The sequence below is a fragment of the Trematomus bernacchii genome, unplaced genomic scaffold (assembly GCF_902827165.1).
Source record: "Trematomus bernacchii unplaced genomic scaffold, fTreBer1.1, whole genome shotgun sequence".
Classification (NCBI taxonomy): Eukaryota; Metazoa; Chordata; class Actinopteri; order Perciformes; family Nototheniidae; genus Trematomus; species Trematomus bernacchii.
Window position 1 is genome coordinate 15,329,555 of NW_022987689.1, and position 25,733 is coordinate 15,355,287.

The following is a 25,733-nucleotide window of genomic DNA, read 5'->3' on the forward strand; positions in this document are numbered from 1 at the left end:
CTGGAAACACAAATTGTCATAGGCTTGGCATTTAGATGAAATTCTTTTTTGGGAGTTGTTTTCTAGTTTTTTAGGCAAAATAATAATTAATAAATATTTTGAATAAATAATCAATCTTAATGGGGAGCAAACTTCCCTTGGGCAACCCAAGACTAAATAAAAAAGGGGAAATACGTATATTTAAATTCTTTAAAGTTGGAGTCGAGTAATATTAAACACCAAACAGACCAACAAACTGTTGTTTATTACAAACAAAACAAAATAAGAACAGAAAAGTCTAAATAAAAAGTTGTTTCTGTTATAAAATACCTGACTTAAATGCATGGTAGGGGCTTGGACTGTGAGCCGTAGGGTCGCCGGTTCAAGTCCCCGAACAGACCTAAATATGGAGTGTGGACTGCTACTTGGAGAGGTCCCAGTTCACCTCCTGGGCCCTGCCGTGGTGCCCTTGAGCAAGGTACCAGACAACCCCCTTCCCCCCCCACTCCCATTGCTCCCCGGGCGCTGTGCAATAGCTGCCCACTGCTACTACTCCTAGTATTAGGATGGGTTAAATGCAGAGGCCAAATTTCACTGTGTGCTGTGTGCTCTGCATGTGTGACTATTAAAGAGGCTTTCATCCCTCCGATTCTATATCTATCTATAATGCATTTAATTGATTTACATTACAGCTTTTTAAGGTACAGTTAGAGACACAGTGCATGCCTTTATGTACATGTTTTGTAGTTGTTTTGCTGAAATAATATAACATAATGCCATAACACCACGGTCAGTGTATGTTTTGGTCATTGAATTTTCTTTTCTCAAAATGATATTAAAAAACGACTGGATATTTTTCGTTTTAAAATTGAAAAAATAAAATTGAAATACAAGGCGTTTTTCTTTATCATAGTCAAGAAGGGATTAACTGAACTTAAAAAACGGGATGATTTTAATTTTCTACTTCTCAAAACTAAAAATAAAGCCACTGGTGAACAGAAACGAAAAAAACCCAGTATTTTCATATTTTGCTACCGGAAGTTGTCTCACAAAATAAGAGCGCAGATCAGTCCTGTGTTGGCCGTGATTCGGGGTTCCGTGGTCAAATCAGCCCTTGATAAAACAATATATTTAACCCTCCGGTATCACTCTGGCCATTTTTGTCCAAATGGGTAATTTTTCACTTTTCATTTGAAAAGGCATGATTTTTTGTAACTAGGCTATTTTCTCGATATATTTTAGAATCCCAATTTTTCTAATGGGTCTATAATTCACTGTGTACAACATTGACTGCCCTAATTGACCATTCGGGACAAAAATGTCCACTGCCAAACATTTTGATAAAAACATTATATTAAAATATTTTTTCACTACTTTTTTGAGATCAATCTTTAAAGCAACTTCAGCCCTAATCAAAAATACCAAATATTTTATAATTTTCAGGACTCAACCCTTTAAATGCCATTTTGAATACATGAAATCACTGTTGTTTTTCATGAGAAAAACACAGAAAATGAGTTCTCTTCCTTATAATACATATGAGGAGACTGGCTTTTTTTTTAAAGACAGTCTTGGATGAGATTTGTCACATTTGTCATGGGCACACCCCACATACTCAGCTCTGCTGCTCATCCCACAAATGCATGTTCCTCACAAATGTGGCACCATTTGAAAGGTAAATAAACAGGCTTTCCAACTAGAAGCATTGTTACAACAAAGAAATAATCTACCAAACACAAATTTCACTTACTTTTTGTGTTAAGTTTATATCTATAGATATACAGTATATTATTGATGTAGTCTTTAGCAACACTTTTAAAATATAACGAATAATTGTTTTATAATATTCTGTACAGAAAGTTGCGTGAAAATACGTGGAAACTTTATTAATATAGCAGATGAAAAGATTTGCGGGAGGATCAATTCTTCATGGGTTTCAATGGCTCTCTAGATAAGGAACGTTTTATGTTTGCTTGTATTATCCTCAGATAGTGATTTATTAGGATAACTGGTGATATTTTAATAAATATTGCACAAAAAAAGCCTATATCACCTTTGGCTTAGCCAGTGTGTATTTGTTCAAGCACCACAAGATTCACAGTTTATAAAGTACAATTCTGGGCCATTTATTGTGTAATTTATCCAAAAACATACAGTAACAATGCCTGTTTTGCAGCCAAAGGGGTGCTCATCAAAAATCGCAGGGAAAAATGCATTCTTGTACTCAGGAGGGGGAGGAGTATTACTGAAAAAATACATAGTAAAAGTAGGCTATACTTCATAGTTGTGGTAGTAGTTTAATTAGTACTGAGTCAAACAATATCATTAAGAGCTTGTGGCAAAATATATTTGTATCGCTCATCAAATTTAGCAGAAGTGGCTTGATTTTGTTCTCAGTAGGGGACTTTGACAGAGTAGGCCTATTACTAAAAGATTAAACAGTAAAAGTACTTCATTGTATTGCTAGTAGGCGTACTACTACTGAATCCAACAGTATCAATTTCCTTAAAAAAACTAATGGTAAAAAAAAAATGTTTATCACTCATCAAAGCGTCAGTGCCGCTTCACAGCGATTACCGTAAATTAAGAGCTGCTGATTTGAACAAGCAAACGCGAGAGACGGCTGAGTTGACCGCAGTGTTTCACGGCCGACACAGGACCGTACTGATCTGCGCTCTTATTTTGTAAACAGCAACTTCCGGTAGCAGAATATGAAACAACGGGCGTTTTTTCGTTTCTGTTTTCTAGTGATTTTATATTTTGTTTTGAGAGGTAGAACATGAAAATCATCCCGTTTTTAAAGTTTAGTTAATACCTTTTTGACCATGATAAAGAACAAAGCCTTGTATTTCAAGTTTATTTCTTCAATTTTAAAACGAAAATCAAATATAATTTTTTTGTTTTTTTAATATCATTTTGTGAAAAGAAAATCCAATCAATTTGGAAAGAAAATCCAATCACCAAAACATACACTGACCCACCACATCATGTCCCTGCATCATCCGCGTTTAGGAGCATTCTGGTGTTAATACTGCAGGTGGGCGGGGCTCTACATCCGGGGACCGCCGCTAACCCCTGACGTGACCCTGCAGGATTGCAAACATGGCGGAGGTAAGAAAGTGAAATAAATATTCGGGAAAAATAAATGTATCCTGCAAAATAGTCGGTTCAATCGAACGTGTTCATAGTTTGCGTGATGTAGCTTTAATACACGAAATTAAGAAGCACATGTTTGCGTTGCTATATTTTGGCAATTTCTTCACAGAATGATGTTTAGTAAACTTCGGATGTAGCTAACGTTAGCTGCGCTAGCCTGAAGGTAGCTGCGGCATTAGCGATGTTACTCCTCGGTTTTGTTTAAGAATACTGAACTATACACTTTAACGCTTTTCATTAGATATGTAGCAGCAGCTTGGTGTTTGGAGGTGTTTTATGTATCTTTTCCCGGTCACTATTCACAGGCAGTTGATACCAAGCGTAACTTGGACGCGTTAGCTTAACGTTTGAAGGAGATTTAGCTTTCTATTTGTATGTGAGTTACCCAGTAAGTACATTAACACAGTAAGCGCCGGTCTGTTAAGCTAACTGTGGTTGAATGCAGGTGATGAGCACCACTGTACCTGGTGTAATATCGAGATGCTGCACATATTTTCCCACAGGAAGTGGTGACAGTTTTCTTTGTTTCTTTTCTCAGTGAACTGCATTCAGGGCACAGGGTCGAGCGCGCTTTTTCTTTACTCACATCTGGCTCTGTGTGTCAGAGTAACTTGCTCCAGTTATCAACAGCGCTAAGCCCTGTGCAATTGTAATGTTATAGGAAAACGTAAGATATTTTGAAGCTGTCTTTTAACTTTATTTATGTTTTTTGTTTTCCAGCCCTCCCTCGGGAATTCGAGCCCAGGTACATAAAGTTGGAGCCTTTTGTTGTTGTTGTTGTTGTTGTTGTTAGTGTTGTTAGTGTGCACCTAATAGTACGTGTTCAATAGGATTCTTAAAAAATAAAATGTTGGTCAAACTCAGAATTAGAACTTGCCATTATCCAAAATGTATTGATTGTTGAAGAATTAATGAGCTCTGTAATATCATTAATTTATTATTTATTTATGTTATTAACGACTTCTAAAAATAGGTTGATTATTGTTTTTGTTGCCAAAATTGTTTGTAAACAATGATAAAACACATTTTAAATCATGATTATTAAAAAAAAAATCTTATTTTGCAAACCTATGTTAATATTTCACAATATGCATACTATCAAATAAATGGTCATAGCGTTTATACCCTGCATCAGTTTTCTAAGGTTCTTACGAATTGCTTATTTTTCACTGGATTTCACTGGAAAAAAACTATAGACAATTTGCAATATGTGTATATGTAAATATCTGTTGCTGAATGTTTACAGTTATCAAATAAGAAAATGAATATTTCCAGTAGTTTATTGCATGCAAAGATTTGATCTGTATTCACAACCCTATGCCTTAACACATCTGTTATGTACATATACATATATTCAAACAAAAGTAAACAGTGATACATTTGCACAAGTAAATGTCCAATTCCGTCATATTTGCTGTCACCTTTTGCAATATTGCTTTTAATTTTTGTGTATCCTTGTGTAGGAGGCTCAGCAGTCGCCGCTGACCATGATTTCGACCCATCAGCAGACATGCTCGTCCATGACTTTGATGATGAACGCACCCTGGAGGAAGAAGAATCGATGGAGACGTCAGATGAGACCAACGCCAACGAGATCGAGGATCTCGCACGCGTGAGTTTCAGGCTCAACTTGTATTCCTTTTTTTCAGCCCTGTCCGAAAAACAATAAAATGCTGTGAGGTTCAGTATGCTCTTGACAATTTTACTTAGCCCCCAATCCTGAAATTTCAAGGAGGACATATTCTGCTCATTTTCAGGTTCATATTTGTATGCTTAACCTCTACTGTGACATGTCTCCATGCTTTAATGTTCAAAGAGCTCTTTATTTTTCTCATACTGCCTGTGCTGCAGCACCTCTTTTCACCCTCTGTCTGAAACCAGAGCCCAGTCTGCTCTGATTGGTTAGCTGGGTGACTCTGTTGTGATTGGTCAAGCGCTTTGCAATGTCCCTGACCTAAGTCTATCACGTAAAATGTGTTGGAGCGCTAGCCAATAGAAGCGCGGATGTTACATATTGATGTCACTATGTTATGGAAGTAAACAAATAAGTCCAATAGAGGCGTTTTGTTTTGGAGAGAAACTCCCTCTGGAGGGAACACAGGGATTGTAGCCTTTTGTAGACTATTTACATGCACTAAAACCTTTATAACACACTACATGAAAGGAAAACCCCAAAAGCATAATAGGGCCTTTTTTTAATATCCAATTAGACCACAGTGATTTGTTTACTCATCAAATTATTAGTTGTAACTTTATTTTAATTTACAATGTGACCTTTCTGCCAACAGGAAGGAGACATGCCCATTGACCAGCTGCTGAGTCTCTATGGTTATGGGGGCGGCTCGCCCGCAGATGAGGATGATGATGACGAAGACGAAGAGCCTGAGGAGGAAGATGACGATGACGAAGAGGATGAGGAAGAAGACCTAGACAACGATGAAAGCAGTAGAAGCACCGGCGAGTTAAAAATAAATGAAGTACGTCTGTTTGTCTTGAGCATCTTTTCAATTATATCATTCCCATACATTTTAAATATTTTGCTGTGTTGACTGTTTTTGTATTTTCAGTATTGTTGGCAACTACATGTGTATGTTTCTACAGGGTGATGGAGGTAAGATGTCATCGGGACAGGGGGATGAGTCCCAGATAACATCTGAAGTCCGCACGCGACCAGTCAGGACGCTGGGCACAGCAGAACTCATTCGACCCCAGAAACTGAAATATTTTGAAAGTACGTGCCATCTTCATCGTCTTCTCTTCATCTTTTTCTTTCTTTCTTTGGTTGAGATTTAGCTGGTTAAACGGATATCACATTGTGCCTCAGGTAATAATGATGCAGAGGATGAGTCAGATGAAGATGAGGACTATGTTCCATCGGAAGACTGGAAAAAGGTATGTGAGATGTTTTTATTTTTCAGAGTGTGATACAGGTTCAATTACGGCTTAATTTAAACTACACCAAAAAAATGAAATATACCGGATAAGAAAGATGGTTTAATTAAGTAAAATAGCAAATACCATGATCTCAAAATACTCAATTTCAAGTAAACGTCCTGAGTTGAAAATGTTAAGTTATTACGTTTTCTAAAGCTCAATGTACTTCAAGTATCACATGTTAATGTTCTCAGTAGGCACAATGACTCTTTAGAAGATTATTATATTATGTGGGAGCATTACAAATTTGTCGTTTTCCAATGTGAGGCCAATTTACTAACGATTTCCCTCTGGAGGGAACTTTGGGATTTACATGCACAAAAACCTTTCAAACACACTACAGGAAAGGGAAAACTCCACTAAGCAGAAATACTAATTCACTTCTGAAACAGAGTATACTTTTCCGGTTATATTTGTAGTAAATGATGTAAGTAATTGTCAGCCTGTCTAATATGTGTTTATTCCCAACAGGAGATCATGGTGGGTTCCATGTATCAGGCAGAAACTCCTGTTGGCCTGTCTAAATACAAAGACAATGAAAAAGGTAAACTTGATGTTTGTTATCAACATCTGCAGACTCTCTTGGGTCTAAAAGAACTTCGGCTGTACAGGAAGTAGACAAAATGTTGACATTGCATTGACAGCTTTCCATAAATTCACCCTCCAGTTTATGAAAACGATGACCAGCTGCTGTGGAACCCCGAGTGTCTTCCTGAAGGCGAAGTGGTGGAGTTCTTGACGGAGGCGTCGCGGCGGACGGGAGAGGAGAAGGGAGTGGACGCCATCCCAGAGGGAAGCCACATCAAAGACAACGAACAGGTGATGCATCTGAAGCATGTGACAAAGTCTATATCTGTCTTCCTTTGAACAAATCCCATGAAAAGACCAAAACTGCAAAGTGATTCTGCTATTGTCTGTATATTCAAAACGTGATATATGTTATTTATAGAGCTGACACCTTTTGGTTGGTTTATCGATATGCTCTTGTTCCTCCAAATTCTCTCTTGTCTTTTTTCATGTGCTGTGTAAGAGAGTCTTCCTTTACTTTTACACAGCAGCACAATTTAGAAGTGCTCACTCATTTAAGCCTCTCTTTTTTATCTTAGTCTGTGAGAAGTAAAGTGTGTTAGTTCTCATTCTGAAAAGGATTTGTTCTAACGGTTAATAACTTTGATCCGTGTCTCAAACTATATTATATATATATTATGTTGGGTTCTTGAATTTGTGAGAATTTGGCCTGGAAAGTCTTTGAATTAGCTGTTTAAGAAGGTGTTAATACCCTGACATACAGAGAGTGAGCCCTGCAGCTCTCATGTGCTGTTTACACGGGAACGAAAACGGTTGTATCCGCTACTTTTCTCTCACGTATAGCCCGTTCGTTCACACGAGGCCGTAACGGAAACGCGGAAACGGACCCCTAAAACGATAACTGGTCCCAAGGTGGATAGATCTGCGGACGGAACGCTCTGGGGGGCCAAACGGCTCCCTGTGTACGTCCTATACGATCATTTTCCTGATAACGATGAAGCCATAGCCCCGCCTCTCCCCACCTCTGCTGCTCACTGCTGTAGTATGGTCAGTAGCTACTGCTACTGACCATGCTACAGATGTTAGTGCAACATCTACAGCTCCTCTACCACAACCATCAGCAACAAGTGGACATGGAGAACTACATGAACTACATGTTGCTAAATCCACTGCGGAGAATAAACAGAAGGGCAACCAGGCAACCATGGCAACCATGCTCGGGGGTCTTCTTCGCTGCTTTTGGTGTATTTTGTGGCGGAAGTACAGCGCCACTTACAGGCCTGGCATATGTACCACAGCGCTTTCGAGCGGTCTCGTGCGGAAGTACAGCGCCACTTACAGGCCCGGCATATGTACTACAGCGCTTTCGAGCGGTCTCGTGTGAACGGAATACTTTTTTGATATCGTATTCGGTTCGTTTGCGTTCCCGTGTAAATGGGGTCTCAGTGTCTCTTCTTCTAGTTCTCAGTCCTGACAATTGGCTTCTTTAATGCATAACATTACATGTATTATGTGGGTTGGATTCGGTTGGATTTTAACATTTTGGGCACTTTGGATTGGCTCTCTTTATTGGTCGGTTGGGTGCTGGTGTTAAAACAGCTTGATATGCTCTGAGTGTGATCATATCAGATTTGGCATATCTAGTCCTATAACAGCCTCATTTTTTTTGTTGAAATGTAGCTACTTGCTCATCCCCTCGACAGCTTCAACATTTTTGGAAATCATTAATGGACCATTCATGATCCGTGCATGCTGTTCACCTATGAGGCTGTTATCATTTCAGTATTACATAATTAGGTAGAAAATGATTTAACATGTTGCTAAAAAGCTGTCTATGTATAATTCATGTCGGCATCCAGGTAGAGTGTGGTTGATTTTGTAAATCAGAGATATCCTCACCACGACCCATTGGTTAGTTTAAGAGTAGATACAATTTATAGGGCTGCTCATTATGGCAAAAATCATAATCTCGATTATTTGGGTCAATAATTGATATCACGATTATTAAAAACGATTATCCATTTACTTTGAAAACATCCATTTATTGAAAAAAAAAAATGTGAACAGTATGTTTTTAACAGTTGATTACCCTGAACTTTAAGTATAATTCAACTGAAAAACCAATAAAAAAAAAATTAAAATAAATAATCGTTTTATTTCGATTATGTTGTTTTCATAATCGTTGCAAGCCAAAATCGTAATTGCGATTGAAATACGATGAATTGAGCAGCCCTAACAATTTATATACATCATTTCCTTTGGATGACTACACGCTACTTATTTATCTTCGACGTAGATCTTCATTGTCGTCCAAAAACACATCAGTGAGCCGCACTTCTGCACTCGTTCATGCCCAATGAAGTTTATGAAATATTTTATTTGTATTTTCCATACGAGTCATGTTGGCTAAAGACTCCTCGCCTAGCTGCTGTAATGATGTACTAAGCCTATACTTTATATTTTCAAGCTACCTTTAAAGATTTACACCTGGAGTAGGAAAGAATGTGCTCGGGGCTACGGACCAGGAGGGGAAATAGGAAAGTGTTGAGAGACTGACTCATATGTTGTTGGTCTTTTCATGGGTTTGTTTCCTTATAAGAAAACTGTCACACAACATTAAAGAGGTTTTGATCATGCTGTCTTTTGCTCTTTGCATGGCTAACGTTAGCTCGTTTGTTTCCCTGCAGGCGTTGTATGAACTAGTGAAATGTGACTTTGACACAGAGGAAGCTTTAAGAAGACTACGGTTTAATGTAAAAGCAGCTAGAGGTAAGTACACTATCACGCCTCAATGCCATTCACATATTGAGCTTCACTCTTCTCTCATGCAACATGGTTCCTTGGTTGGTAGACCACTACAGCAGTGGTTCTCAACTGGTCAGGCCTCGGGACCCACTTTTTACTTGGTCAATACATCGCGACCCAACATTTTGAAGCACTCAAATCTATTCAACAAAAAATCGTGCTGTAATATATATATACGCTTTTGAGCATACAATATTAATAAAATAAATTGAAGTACAGTGCATATATCCCTTATATCCCTTCACAGAACTAAAGTATGCTTTTAAAAAAGGTTTAATGAGATGATGGAATCAAAGCTGAACTATATAAAAAGGCACACATGCTGAAACCCAACACCAGCAGGGGGGTCTGGGGGGATTCTCCCCCAGAAGATTTTTAGAAATACTAACAAACTACGCATTCTGGTACACTCTGAGAAGAAAATCGGGCCTTCAAAATAAAGGTTTGACTTTTTCCCCCCCCAAAAAAAAAAAAAAAAAAATCAAAAAAAAATTTTCCAACTTTTTTTTCTTCATTCACACATCCGCGACCCACTCGAAACGGGTCCGCGACCCACTTTTGGGTCGCGACCCACCAGTTGAGAACCACTGCACTACAGTATACAACCCCTGAACCAACACAACTACAAAGAGACACAAAATGACCGCAAAGAGACTCAATAACACTACAAAGAAATCCTACCAAAAGACACCAAATAACTACAACAAAACACAAATGACAACAAGAAGACTTCAAAGTACTACAAAGAGAAACCACATGACCACAGAGACACACAAAAGAACTGCAGAGACCCATAATGTCTACAAAAAGAGGCAAACATGTACCACAAAGAGATCTAAAATGACTTGAAAGGGCCCCGGTGTGCTGTTCCTGGATCAAATGGGACTTTCAGCCGCTAAAGAACTTTGTGTTTAAACTGTGCATCAACATATCTGCAAGTCACTGTTTTAGTGAAGATGAAAACTAACCATCCTCATTTTGCAGAGGAACTGAGGATTAACTCTGTTTTTTTCTGTAACAGAAGAGCTATCTGTCTGGACTGAAGAGGAATGTAGAAACTTTGAACAAGGATTAAAAGCTTACGGCAAAGACTTTCATTTAGTACAGGCCAACAAGGTAAGAAGTGTAAAAAAGCACCTTAATGAACCATTTCTGTTTTCAATCCGTCATATATTTGTTGATGTGTTTGCGGTGTCTGTGTCATGCTCGGGGTTGGAATCAACCTTGCTGCATTTTGAGACAAATCAAATGTGTATTAGTGTCCGTACATCATTTGGCATCGTCCAAAGCAATCATTTGATTTGTCTCTTCTCTGAAATTGTACTGACATATCTCTTCAGACGATGGTAATAATTATTATTTCATGTCTGCTGAATTAAATCTTTCAGGTGAGAACTAGGTCTGTAGGAGAATGTGTGGCCTTTTATTACATGTGGAAGAAGTCTGAGCGTTATGATTTCTTTGCACAGCAAACCAGACTTGGGAAAAGGAAATACAACCTTCACCCCGGTGTCACGTAAGTTTAAAACGTATATATATATATATATATATACAGCTGTGGGTCAATTCTGAATGTAATCGTGGTTTCCTGTTTCAGGTTGATGTGTTTGGTCATGTTGGTTGTTGTCTAATATTGCAGTATTATAAAAAAAGTGAAATGTTTGTGAAGATAAGATAAGATGGACCCTTTATTTATCCACGTCGGGAAATTCAGGAGTTACAACAGATTTGTATACAAAAATAGAAAAAGTTCTATAGTAACTAACTAAGATATATTTACATGTGAGTGTGCAGTGCAGATTTGATGTATGTACAGTATGGGTTACTTTAAATGGGTTACATGGGTAGCTCTCGGTCGTGCAGCAAAAATTGGTTGGTGGTTGGTTCTTTATGCACAAGACACAATTTAGACATAAAAAGGGATTAGAAAGAGACACAAAATGACAATGAAAATGGGGACAAAAAACGGACAGAAAAAGGCATTCCCCCCCAATATTCCTGGTGTGAGTTGCAGAGTGTAGGAGATATCAGCCGTAAAGACGACTGCCTTCTCTCCCGTATGATCTTGACTTGTATTACACATAGAATAGGAGAGGACTGGGACAAAAAGCACACATACTTTTTTAAGATCCTTGGCGTTTATAAAAAGCTTGTATTAGCCAAAATGTAGAGCCCATATGCAATGTCCTCTCCTCTCACCATTTCAACACTATCTTAAACAAAGGTCCTCTCTGACCCTCATCACTTCTTTAGAAATAAACAAATCCTCACAGACTCTGTTCTGATCATTTACATTTAGGAACTTTTTTTCTTTCTACCTCGAAATCTACTCATAGATGAGATGCAGATATTAATACTAATGCCGGCCTCAGCTGAGCTACAGCATCAAAATGCAGGTGGACACTAGGGGGCGCACTCCGTATGTTTTACCCAATTCCAGTTCAAGATGAATAACCTGCAGACTGACAGACCAGCACAGCCCGCCTGTGTTTGAAACCACATCTGGAGTTGACGTTGTGTGTGCCGCTGTGTGTCCTCAGAGACTACATGGACAGATTACTGGACGAGACGGAGAGCGCCACGTCCAGCAGGGCGGCGTCGCCCCCCCCCACCACCTCCAGCAGCAGCGCCAGCCACTCGGAGAGGGAGGACAGCAGCAGCCAGAACGGTGAGCTGACCACCACACCGTGCTGATAGAAGAGCACACGCATGTTTTATGCATGATATACTTTCATTATTATTATTCCATTTCATGTTTATTTTCTCTCACGATCCTCCCCTCAGGCTTTAACTCATTGTTGCTTTGCTTTTTAGAAATGAATGTGCTTTCTCTTTTATTAATGAAGGGGGATCTTTTGACAGATGATACCTTACCAGTAACTGATGCGATACAAATGTTTGCCTGACAAAAGAGCTGTTAAAGGTGGGGTAGGTCATTTTGGAGAAACCAGCTCGAGATCGCTAGAATTTGAAAATACACAACTGGAGAAAATCTGCCACTTCCTTACAGAGCCCCTCCTCCAACACACACAAACGCGCACATGACCAATGAGGGCACGAGATAAGTTTGTGCACAGATGGAAGGCTGACAGGCAGGTAGGCCATCCAGTTATTTTAGCCGGGCCGGCTAAAATGATTGGTCGTGCTTTTTACAGTACTACGGCTTCCACAGATGACTTTTCTTTATGGATTCTTTGTCAAAGCACTTAAGATATTCATTGCTATCGGGATGTTAAGAGCATTCCATGGAATATAACAGAAAGTGTATCTCAAGCCGGTTTCTCAAACTTACCTACCCCACCTTTACGTGATTGCCTTGTCTTTTAAGCATATTTAGATAATTATCGGGATAATACTGTGATCACACATTTTTCAGGTTTAAGAAATACTGTTGGGTTTTTGACAGTGGAAACAATTTGAATTGTATTTGTGGTTTTCAATCATTGACAAATCAAACAATTGAATCATCTCAAGTCACTCACCTTTCATTTGTCTTTGTCAGGTATCGGCAGCCACAATTCTGTCCACCCTGTAGACGGCGCTCCGCTCCTCCCGGTGAATCAAGTCAAGCCAGAGTCCGTTCAGTCCAACGGCCCCTCACACCCGGCAGCAGAGGCTCCCCCTCCCCCCCCCTCCTCCTCCTCCTCCTCCCATTTCAGACAGCAACTCCAACGGCTGCAGCCAACCCAGCGCGCCCAGCCACGACCAAAACGGCTCCCTGGAGCCCCCGCTGGACCACCGAGACCCGGCAGCAGCAGCGCAGGAACGGCCGGCCAAGAGGTGCAGAACGGAGGCAGAGCCGCTGGGCCAGAGTGAGGTGGAGCCTTCCAGAACACAGGAGAACTGAAGGAGCGCTGTGACGTAGACTTACAGACGCTGAAATGTGAGGTGGAGGCCGGCTTAGAGAAAAGACTCACAACACAGCCAACCAAACTGCAGTTGGTCCTCCGCCCCCCCACCCTCCATGTACTGACCGCCTGCAGAGCTCATCCCAAAGCACCACACACCCACCATGTCCTAGAACATACCATCTCCCACCCATCGTCACTTTTTTGGAGACAAAGATTTGCCAAGAATTTCCTTTTTTCCCCCTATTTGTACTCAAAGAAAAATAAATCACCTGTGATATTTTTTTACACAAGAGATATTTCTATTTTTTAACAAAAGAAAACTATGATAGGTAAACGCTGTTCGAGCTATTTGATGAGACGGAGCACACCTTTTTAAACAGTTCTGTGCTTAAGTTGTCCAAAAAGAGGCAAAGTAGGAAAAATGAGATGAGTAAGTAAGGCCGAGAGCGGTCTCTTTAGTTGCACTTTGATTGTATGTTCCTCGTCTTCATCAACGAAGAGCGGTGTTGAAACCCAGCAGAATTACATTTTCACTCCTCTTCTGAAGCCTCTGTCGCGGTTTGACTGATAAATAAGCCGATGGCGGGGTTTGTTTGTGTAAAGCAGCTGACATCAGTGATGTCCTGTATTATAACTCATCCCGTTAGAAGATCGCTGTATTTTTGGATTTTCATAGTCAGTGCTTCGCTTTGTTTTTACTAGACGGAATGTCCGTGATTTTCAATGTAAAGTTTGTATAGATTTCTTACCTTGAGCAGTTGGTACATTTTTTATAACTGTCTGTTCATCTCCTTTGTTCCGGTCTCCCACGAAGAGAAGTCTTTCGCTCTGAGATGGATGTAATAAAAAACAAGAGCCATTCCTCTTTCCCTCCCTGTTTGGCAGCACTTCCCATTCCTGTGTGATTTGAATTTGTGTTGCATTTGTGTGCATAAAAAAGCCCCACATTGAGGTTGATTACGCTACTTACTCAAGTGCTTATTTTGAGACAATATGTCCTCGGTAAGAGGCTTCAGAGCAGAGAAACACCGGTTGACCTGAGCTTGTTTTGGTACAGTAGCTGTTCAGATTGATGCTTCTGTGTTTTACTTTTTCTCCAGCTTACATTCACAAATTAAGATAAGTTTGTCTCCAACAATGTTGATCCATGTAGTCTTTTCTTTCCCTTTGTTGACAATGATGCGGTTTTTTTTCTCTGTAAATTACGACATTTATAAAAATGAAATGTATTCCAAGAGTGGCTATGAATGGAATAACATCGGCTATATTTAATAAATGTATTAATGAGTCTGAGTTGTACTGTGAGTTTTCAAACGGCACTTTAGACAAAGAGAATGCAACACTTCACGAATCAATTCAAACCCTTTTCTAACATCACAGTTGAATTGGACCATCAACGTATCAAAACAAGAGGAAGATTTGTTTTGCAGTTCAAGAATACAACACAAGGAAAAAAGAATGTGAAGAATATTTATTTGTGTAACTCAATTTAATTTAACTTATAACATTTAAAAATTAAAGAACTGTCATTAGCAAATATACTGAAAGTTCCACTTTATTCCTGAAATTAAGACTAATATGAATCCAATGAACCCCCGCCCGAGATAAGCCACAATCATTCTTGTGGGAGTACGTAACACAACGTAACTTAACAATACGTAGCGTAACATAACGTAACATAACATGACATATTCCTTCACCTATACACCCAGACCCACTGGCAGAGGAGGTGGCACTGGTCTCCTGCTCTCTCCCAAATGGAGCTTTTCCCTCTTCCAACTACCTAACTTCTCTCCTTCCTCCTTTGAATTCCATGCCGTTACTGTAACCCATCCTATACAATTAACCATTGTTGTTCTCTACCGTCCACCAGGCGCCTTGGGGGACTTCTTGGAGGAATTAGATAATCTCTCACACTTCCCTGAAACTGGCCCTCCCGCTGTACTTCTCGGAGACTTCAGCCTCCAGACAGAGAAGATAGCTGAACTAACATCTCTTTTAACCGCCTTTGCTTTCTCACTGTCTCCATCCCCACCAACTCATGAAGCTGGCAATGTCCTTGATCTCATATTCTCAAGGAACTGCACTACTTCTAACCTCTCTGTAAACCAGCTTCACACCTCGGATCACTTCTTCATATCATTCTCTCTACCCCTTTCCAAACATAACAAACTAATCTCTTCTCATTCTGCACCTGTCCGCCGTAACCTTCGTTCCCTCCCCCCCTCTACTCTTACCTCATCGGTGCTCTCAGCCCTCCCTTCGTCTGACTCGTTCCAACTCCTGCCTCCAAACTCTGCTGCAGAAACTCTACTCTCCACTCTTTCATCCTCTCTGGACTCTCTCTGTCCTCTCACATCTCGGCAGGCTCGTCAGTCCCCTCCTGCTCCCTGGCTAAATGACGCACTGCGTGCTAACAGAACCATCCTTCGGGCAGCTGAGCGGAAATGGTGGAAATCCAAACACCCTGACGACCTCCTACTCTATCAATCTCTCCTCTCCTCTTTCTCATCTTCAATCTCCCAGGCAAAAAGCACTTTCAAGATAAGATCCATTCTTCCTATTCCAATCCCCAAAAACTATTTTCTATCTTCTCCACCCTCCTCGACCCCCCCAGAGCCCCTTCCCCCTCCTCCGTTCTTCCAAGCGACTTTGTTAACTAATTTGAAAAAAAGGTTGATGATATTCGCTCTTCTTTTTCCGACTCACCATTACTCACCACTGGGTCACCAGTCCCACCCTTCACCCACACACTAACCTCCTTTTCCCCTCTCTCTCCAAGTGAGGTTCTTACCCTCATTACCTCAGCCCGTCCTACCACCTGTCCTCTGGACCCTATCCCCTCAAACCTCCTTCAGACTATCGCTCCTGATATTCTACCGTTTCTCACCCATCTCATCAACACTTCTCTAACTTCTGGTCACTTTCCAAATAGTCTCAAGGAGGCAAAAGTAAACCCTCTCCTAAAGAAACCCACTCTCAACCCGTCCGATGTTATAAACTACAGGCCTGTCTCTCTCCTCCCATTCCTGTCTAAAACACTTGAACGCGCTGTCTTTAAACAACTCTCCTGTTATCTCCATCAGAACAACCTTCTTGATCTGCACCAGTCTGGTTTCAAGGCAGGTCACTCCACAGAAACTGCCCTCCTTGCTGTCTCTGAGGAACTGCACACTGCCAAAGCAGCCTCCCTCTCCTCTGTCATCATCCTTTTGGACCTGTCTGCTGCATTCGACACGGTGAATCATCAGATCCTCCTTCGCACTCTCCAAGAACTTGGAGTTTCAGGCTCTGCACTTTCCCTCCTCACCTCATACCTCAAAGACCGCACCTACAGGTTAACTTGGAGAGGGTCCGAGTCCGACCCTTGTTAATTAACTACAGGGGTCCCTCAGGGCTCTGTCCTTGGTCCCCTCCTCTTCTCTCTGTACACAAACAGAAAAGATTGTCCCACCCTTGACCTAACAATCAACATCGGCCCCTCTGTTGTTTCCCCGACTCAGACTGCAAGGAATCTGGGTGTGACCCTAGATAACAAACTGTCCTTCACTGCAAACATCGCTGCAACAACCCGCTGCTGCAGATACACTCTTTACAACATCAGGAGGATACGTCCCCTCCTGACCCAGAAAGCGACGCAACTTCTGGTCCAGGCTCTCGTCATCTCATGCCTAGACTACTGCAACTCCGTCCTGGCTGGTCTACCTGCATGTGCCATCCGACCTCTGCAGCTCATCCAGAATGCAGCAGCTCGTCTGGTCTTCAACCTTCCTAAATTCTCCCACACCACACCGCTCCTCTGCTCCCTTCACTGGCTTCCAGTAACTGCTAGAATCCACTTCAAAACACTGGTACTTGCGTACCATGCTGTGAATGGATCTGGCCCTTCCTACATCCAGGACATGGTTAAACCATACACCCCAGCCAGGGCCGGCCCTGACCAATTTGCTGCCCTAGGCAAGATTTTAGCTGGCGCCCCCCGCCCCCAAAATGCAGACACTCACTATGACTCGCACATGCATGCACGTGCACGGTTGTGGCATGACCACCAAAACAGAAAGATATGGACACAAGATGTGTGCAAATGTATTTAGTATCCTATCCATTTGAACATGATTTAAGTGGGGGGTGGACCTAAATTCCTCTAGGGGAAGATTTTTTGGGTTTTCATAGGTGGATGCGCCCTTAGCATTCGTCTATACTGCCTATGCCAAGGGCCGGCCCTGACCCCAGCACATGCACTCCGCTCTGCATCAGCCAAACGGCTCGCTGCACCCGCACTACGAGGGGGACCCAAGTTCCCATCAGCAAAAACACGTCGGTTTGCTATCCTGGCTCCAAAATGGTGGAATGAGCTCCCCATTGACATCAGGACAGCAGAAAGCTTACACATCTTCCGGCGCAGACTGAAAACTCATCTCTTTCGACTCCACTTCGAGCAATAAAATGAAAAAAAAAAAAAAAAAAAAAAAAAAAAACGCACTTATATACTAACAAAGCACTTGCATACTAACAAAGGACAGGCTTATCTAAAGCCAGTTGAGTAGCACTTAAAATGTTTTGGCTCTATGAAACCTAATGTACTTATATGATTCTGTTTTCTTCTAGTTTGTATCTTCTTGGTCGAATGCACTTATTGTAAGTCGCTTTGGATAAAAGCGTCAGCTAAATGCAATGTAATGTAATAACGTAAATAACATAGAACAAAATTATTTAATATGGTAACAAAAAAAGCCATTACGCTACATTACGTTATATTACATTACCCCGGCTCAGAGGAAACATGATAGGAGGCATAGAACTATAATGTGCAAAACAAAGTTTATTTCATAAAGTCAAGCAAAGGTTAGGAACAGGAAGTGATGGCTGATTACAATGCTGCCTGGGAGAGACAGAGGAAGTGGGCGGAGCCTGACAGCTGGCCAACAGGTGCCAAGTAATCAAGAAAGGATGGAGGGAGCACTTCCAGGTCCCCTGCAGAATATGTCATACAGAACAGCAGAGCAGCTAAGACAGAACATATGTCATGAGGTCATAGGAAAGTCAGAGTATGTAGTAGGTCATAAAAACTCATCATCATAATTATAATATAGTGGTCAAAACGTAATTGAAAAGAATGTCGAAAATGTAATCGTAAAGTATTTCTAAAAATATATTTTTTAAAGTCATAGTATAGTATTTAAAAAATATGGAAATAAAATCCTAGTATAGTATTTCAAAAAATATTGAAAAGTAGTTATATATTATGTCAAAAATTGTCATAAAAAATCATAGTTTAGTATGTCATAAAAGCGTTAAGAAGCTGTCTGTATGTTTTCATTCACAGTGTTTTGTCCCAGCAACAAAAGTAGGATTGGAAAATAACACCATCGAGCCCCCCCTCATTTCAACCTAGGAATGTAATCTCACGTTCAGAAAGGCCAAATTAAAGCCAGTATAAAGAAAAGGAAATGACAAGGGTGGCCAATAACTCAAAAGTGAGTATTGAAATGGAATGGCATTAAAAAAAACTCAAATATATTCTTTAAGTTTATTTGTCAAATATAAAAATGCTCATAAATCACAAAATATAATTATAAAAACAATTGAAGGCACTTGGTCTTAATTAAAAAATAAAGTACAATTAGATAACATTATTTAAAAATGTATGCTAACAGAATACTTTATAAATGTTTGTGAAATATTTGGACAGCATGGTTACAAAACAGAAAATATATATTTCTGTTTTCTGGACGTGGTTCTTCTGGTCGGGTCGAGACTCGGGGGATTACGCCTTTTCTGTAAAGTTTGATGAAACAACACATTTGATTAAGCTGCATATTTTTCACAGGTGTTTATTTACATATTTAAAACCTCTTACTTGTTTGCTCCTGTGTGAAAGTGATGTAGGAGTACACCAGGCTGCCTGCGATGCTGGGGAAACAAAGAGAAACAGACGTCAGACAGAAACAGCAGCCAGCGCCATGACAGCACTGTTTCAGTCCTGGGTGTCGTACCTGATGTTCAAACCTAGGAAGTTAGTCCAGCTGAATATGTAGTCTCCTCCGAACACCATCCCAAGATACGTCACAAGGATATTCTGCAGGAGTCAGAGAGAGAGTCGTTACACACATCTGTATTTCTGGGTATGGGGGGAGGGAGGGTGGGGGGCAGGTGAAAGACCTACCTTAATACAGCCCACGATGGAGGTGGTGAGTGCTGAGTTGTACTGCGTGCACAGCATGATGGAGTACATTAAAATGAAGCTGTGAGACACATAGAGGAGTTAGACAAGAGCTGCATTGTGGGATATACTCTATTAAAGGCTACAATAATTATGTTAGAAACTTATTGAGTGATATATTGACATGACGAAAAGTAAGGAATATTGACCAGGATTCCTGCACAGAAACCCTTTTAATAACCGGTGATGTAATGAATATGAATATTCTTGAAATAGAATACTATTACTTTTCTGTTTTTTGTAAGTCATTAAAAATGCAATCTATAGTACTTCATAGCATACAAAATACAAAAAGGCATAAAAGGTCATAGTAAATATGTTGTAAAAGGTCAATCCAAAGGACGTCATAAAAAGGCCATAAAAAAGTAAGAATAAAGTATTTAAAAACAAGTTAACCTGTTAAGCCCGAGAGACCCCGGTACCGGGGCAATGCCGCAACATCTTGCAGGAAACAGTGTCTGAGGGCATGTTCATTTAATAAAACTATGAATGTTTTATATCCATGTAACGGGAAGAAACTCATCTAACTGATCTTTTTTTAATTTTTTTTAAAAGAAAACCCACAATGCTAACACTGAGCCTCTGAATTAGCAACGAGCGAAAAATGCTAACACCTTACTGCACCGAAAATCACTCACAAAACCTTATTATTTATCTTTTCACCACATCCAACACATCAATTCACATCGTGAGGTGACACAGAATCGATTGACACCGACATTACCACTGAATTATACGTATTTGCGACGTTATAAGCAAAAACGGACATCAAAACAGGTGACGCTAGGTAGCTAAAAATGCTAACATTTTTACCTTGGCTCTGTAGTCTCTCCAAAGTGGTCTTCAATGGCATTAAAATGATAAAAACGCTGCTGAAGTTAATCCATAGGTTAATCTAATGTGTCTGTGTCCCTTTGAAATGATTTCTGATAATCCATAAGCATTAAAACTGCTTTTCCGTTTCCAGATGTCAAAGCTAGAGATAGGTTCACTCTGATTGAAAATTACATGCGCGAAGCCCCCACCTTTTCTCTTCACAACGTGTGTGTGGGGGACTCCCCCTTCGATTCTATTGGCTCCAACGGTCAGAAAGAGGTGTCAACCATCAAAATCGAGCAAGGGAAGCCAGAGATATGGAAAATCCACCCAAATGACCCCAGAAGTGGTTTCTTTTTGCTAAATCTCTTTAAAAAGGTCAAATGTCACTTGTTTTGCATCAATCTTGATACAGGGTACTTATTATATGTTGTACTTTGGATTCCTAAAGCTTTTAGTCTACTAACCCATCATCCAAGGGTGGTTTTCACTATAAGTAAAAAAGAATCTTTGGACGGACACTATAATTTACAGTTTTTTACTATGTAAAATCTGAATTTTCTTTAAAATAAAAAACATCTATATTGATTCTGACTTTTCTACATCCAACTCACAGGTTTATCATTACTTTGAGTAAAAAGATTATTAATTTAACCCTTTTAGAAGGGAATATATGGTCATTTGTTCTGGGAATGTCATTTTCGAGCCTGAGACCTGAAAAACAGGCTCAGGGCTTAACAGGTTAAACAGTTACAAAAACTCATATTATTGGATGTCACAAACAGTTATAAAAAGTCAAAGTCAAGAGTCCATTTCATTATTGTTTTGTTTTTGTGGATTTATTTTTATTTATATATTTTTAATTAAAGAAATTCTAATATTTTTTTCCCATTCAAATTCCACTGACAGAATATGTTCTTATCAAGTTATTTGCCCTTTGAAAGGGGGTACTTGAATTATTATGCTACTATACCATAATATCCATAGCATAAAATGGTCTTAAAATAAAAACAACATTGTCATGTCAATTATTCGTTATTCGACAATATATCGTCCGACAAAAGTAGTTATTTGACAGGCCTAATGAATAAACAAATGATGGATAAAGAGTTTACCCCATGATGCAGGAGAGTACAAACTGCATCACAAACAGCTGATCAGACCATCCATCAAACTCCAAGCCCTGCACACAAACACACAGAGAAGACATCCGCTTTAGTTGTCCCAAACTAAAATAAAAATATATAAACATGAATTTATTTGCGATAAAAAAAGCAATCCTTACCACTTGCAGGTCCCCTGAGAAGTAAGCGTATGCCGCAGTGGGGAATATCATGATTAAAGCGTTGTAGTACAAAAGCCCATATTTGCCGAGCTCCTATGGGAACAGCAGAACAATCCTTCACAAACAAAGCAGCAAACAATCATCGCACACAGTGAGGGGGGGTACAACTAGGAGCTCCTCACCTTGGAATCAAGTTTCTGCTTCGTATACACCCCACTGGCCGCTGTCAGAGCATTGTTCAGCATTATGCACATGTATCCTTCAATGTCGAAAGCTAAATCGGCGCTACAAAAACATGTGAGAATAAGACACTGTGAATCGGATAATACCAGTGTTTTGTGTACTGGTATGTGGCCGACTCGTGAAAACGCGTTACAATGGCCTGAAACACATACATTAGGAGGAACACGCTGCACATTCAAAAACAATGTAAATATAAAAACACAAATGTGCCCAAAACACATGCAAATGAAGAAACATCTTCACCAAATTGCAAAACATGCGCAGCATTTACTAAAAGCGTTGCATAAACAAAACGCTGCTAGTAAAAAAACTCAGCATGAAGCTGAAAACACAACGCATCGTTTCTGAAAGTGTAGCGCGTTTCTCCTAATGGACGTGTTTTGGGCCATTGTTGCGTGTTGACACCTTTTGGCCACCGTATATTGTGGATATCTTACCTTGCAGCAATAAAAGCCCCGAATATCATGGTAAACACTGTAATCTTGATTGACGTAGAGAACGTTTTCCTGCCAGGAGAGGAAACCATTTTTTTTATTATTTATTGGCGGGTGAAAGAACAATCTTGTAAAATATTAATGAGGAAACTTACTTCAGCAGGAGTCCCTCAAACACCATGGTGAGGAAAATACTGAACCTCCTCAAAACTGTAAACATGGGTAGACTAGGAAAAGGGAAAATGTGGTTTAATTTGCGATTTCTTATTAAGGAAAAGAGGTTTCATATCATTCATATTTTAAATAAAAGCTCTAACTTGAGTCGTTGTGTCCCAAACAGCCCTGATATCTGATTCCCGACATACAGTAGAGGCAGTGGAAACATCTGGAAGGACAAAAGAAATGTTGAAAGCAGTAGTTTTGATCGTATTCTTGTGTATCACAGAGAATTAATTCACAGTGTCACCTTGCGAGGTATACTCAGATCCGTATCTGGAAAGGAGATAATGCCAAGCGCCTTCCCGATCCTCAGAACTACGACTGTAGCCAACATCTGCAGATATATGGAAGCACCCACACACAGTCAGGGTCTGTTCAGGAGGACAGGAAGTGTCTGTGACCAGAATAAAGACACACTTACCTGGCCGAGTCCGACACATGTTGACGATGGAAATCTGTCAAACACGTACAAAATGGTATGATTTAGGGAAAAAAGTTAATAATGCAACTGTTTTAGGCACAAAAAGGAAATGAAAGACTTTTAGATTTAGCGTTTTGCATTCTATACTAGAATTGCTTTGTTGCATTTGAAAATAAAGTAGTAACAGTGATTGAAAGTGAATTTGATAAATAACTGTACTAAAATACCATGTTAATAGAGGTACTTGTATTTGAATACTTAACATAAAAGCCATTTGGTGTTCACTTTAAAAAAGGCGTGACCGACCTGTTATGCAATACAAATATTTGTTTCTTAAACAAACATAGGGTAAAGTGATGAATAAGCTGCACTTTGGCCACATACAACATGCTAACACATCAATGCACATTGTTGTTCAGTAACACTGAAAGATTCATTCTGCTGCATGAACACCTTTACTTACATTTAGTTTAGCAACTTTTTATGTAACTTTTAGCAATTAACAGACAACAATTTAATATTAGAGAAAACAGTAAATGGCAAAACCTAGTTGCTGTTACCAGTAACAGCATTAGTACATCATAGTCATAAAGTCATTGAACTGAGTCTGACTATGCCTCAGTGGTAACAGCAGACCAAAACCCTGTGAGTGAGTGGACAGGGAAAGCGTTTAACTGCTTATGAATTCAACTTTTTTCTTTAGGATAAGAACAAATGTACATACTTTGCTTCATGAAATTTCCAATGCAGGAGTATCACATTAATAGAGTATGTTTACATTGTAAAATGCATACTATTACACAAATAATATGTTTAACACATTTTTCCTATAGTGTTTAGAGATATCTGAAGATGATATACCGGTAGTTGACATTTTGAAGATTTTTCTCTGAAGATTGTACAGTTTGAAGTGAAGGGGGGTCGGGGGACATGTTGCTTCAGTATTTATGTAGGTATACAGTAACTTAGTACATATTAAAAACAGTTTTGATGTTTAGCCTTCCTTAACATTGAATGAATGTATGTTCCAATGAATACTTATATTCTAAATATTGTACTTGGCGTTCCACTGCAGGTCTTGTAACATTAATGTTATAAGACAGATGTGTAAGGAAGACTTTTTCCTGAGTCCAGTATGTCTCTAAATAAAGGTATTTCCCCCTGCTGTCACTGCTCATAAAGTGTCCGAAACGCAGCCCGCTAGGGTAACTTGAACTTTGCCCCTTTACCTGTAGCTGGTGAGGACGCTTTTGTTGACAATAACGATGAGGAATGAGCTGACTCCGTAAAACCCCGCAGCCAACAGCCTCAGATACACCGAGTAGCTGTCACCGGAAGTGGCTGTGTTTGTTGCGGAGGATGGTCGTGCAGGTGACGGCTTTCTGTCTCCGAGCTCATGTCGCCGTCTGTGCGGCTCAGCCATTGTTTATGTAATGAACACTGTGGACGTTTCTAACGGAAGCCCACGAGTTCTACTGCGCATGCGTACAACTATCTGAAAGACGAAATCGGTGAAGACGGAAACGGAGAGGGAATAATCTTGACTCAACATCATACTTTGAACATTCAGGGGGATAAAAAAACACAGACTTTATACTTTTTTTTATTTACAGTCTATAGTTAAAACGCTAGATAGAACATTGTTTTTTCAATACGTACATATCATATTTTGGTGAGGACATTTTACCTAAAGAACACGATTTCTTATTAAAATTCTGCCATCCTAATTTCTCCAACAATACATTTTAGCCAAATGTTACAGTCATTGCAATTATCAATATACTTAAACAAACATATCTTTAAACACTATTACATGAAAACCTGTAATAAATAAATTAAACAAAATTACTAATTCATGCAAAATGTCTAATATCAAGTCTTGTCTGGGTTCTCGTTTGCTATTTTAAAAAAAATTTGAATTCATAATTCTATTCAACAAACTTATTTCTTTGTTGGTTTTTAACTATTTCATCCATATTTTACCACATTTCCTTAAGACTGTCCAAAATGCATTGTTAAAAAAATATTGTTCAACTAAAGTATAAATAAAACAATGGAGTATTTAACACTGTTTTAGTTTAAATACTTTAAAACACGCCTGAAGTTACTTTTGGAGAGTCATTTCTCGAAATACATGTAATTCCTGCTTTTAAAAATTGCACTTTACATATAAAAAACAGTTAATGGAGTACTTTTATTGAGTTTGTTTAAAATGTTCTTACTCGGGACAGCCTCAATTTTTATGTTGCACATTATCACCGGTGCCTGTTTCAAAGCGGCGACTTTGGTTTAAAAATCTCACTATTATTGACAAAACATCATTTTATGTAACTGTACGCAAAGAATGGTTACATTTACAGGTAATACGACTAAACGTTATGGTCATTCTGGAGGCAATAGTGTGTGGTGCTGGTGAATTTAACCAATCAATTTTTATACATTAACATTATAAACATCTTCTCGGTACAAATTAAAAGATACATCAACATTAAAGCCATGGAATGAAGGATGATGTATTAGTAAAATGCCTCAGTTTTAGTTAGTTGTACCGAAAATAACTAGAAGCTTAAATAACACTACGATGGTTGCCACTTCAAGCAATGACGAGAGTCCAAAGCACGTTTTTTTTACACCTTTAAAATCACAGTAATGATTTTAAACAACCCAAACAGCCATTGGCAGAATACATGTAACACCTCTAAAGCGATTTATTAGAACAGGGATGTTTGCAGAGAAAGTTTCACTGTCATGTGGCTCAAACAGAAAAAAGGAAAGGCTCCAGCCGTCTGTATCAGTGCATCGCCAGCAAGTCTTTGCAGAGCACAGCATGTAAAGCTTT

At 39.5% G+C, this 25,733-nt stretch overlaps 2 protein-coding genes across 2 annotated transcripts; one reads left to right on the top strand and one right to left on the bottom strand.

The window, feature by feature from the left end:
• The first annotated feature begins 3,025 nt into the window (after positions 1-3,025).
• On the top strand, positions 3,026-14,542 carry LOC117488825 (mesoderm induction early response protein 1-like). Its single transcript, XM_034137956.1, is given in 14 exon segments — positions 3,026-3,090; positions 3,856-3,880; positions 4,599-4,747; positions 5,424-5,612; positions 5,737-5,866; positions 5,960-6,027; positions 6,541-6,613; positions 6,737-6,888; positions 9,285-9,366; positions 10,424-10,518; positions 10,791-10,918; positions 11,943-12,070; positions 12,905-13,035; positions 13,037-14,542. Coding segments are annotated over 14 exon segments (1,572 nt in total). The 5' UTR covers positions 3,026-3,081; the 3' UTR covers positions 13,250-14,542.
• Positions 14,543-18,055: 3,513 nt separating this feature from the next.
• Positions 18,056-24,343, bottom strand: LOC117488272 (UDP-N-acetylglucosamine/UDP-glucose/GDP-mannose transporter-like). Its single transcript, XM_034137085.1, has 13 exons — positions 24,124-24,343; positions 22,895-22,928; positions 22,721-22,807; positions 22,572-22,639; positions 22,410-22,481; positions 22,258-22,326; positions 21,760-21,862; positions 21,578-21,670; positions 21,408-21,475; positions 19,420-19,498; positions 19,250-19,332; positions 19,114-19,166; positions 18,056-19,031 (listed from the first exon to the last, which is right to left on the bottom strand). Exons 1-13 carry the CDS (start codon positions 24,315-24,317, stop codon positions 19,021-19,023), a joined length of 1,014 nt encoding a protein of 337 aa, XP_033992976.1. The 5' UTR covers positions 24,318-24,343; the 3' UTR covers positions 18,056-19,020.
• Between the last annotated feature and the right edge of the window lie 1,390 nt (positions 24,344-25,733).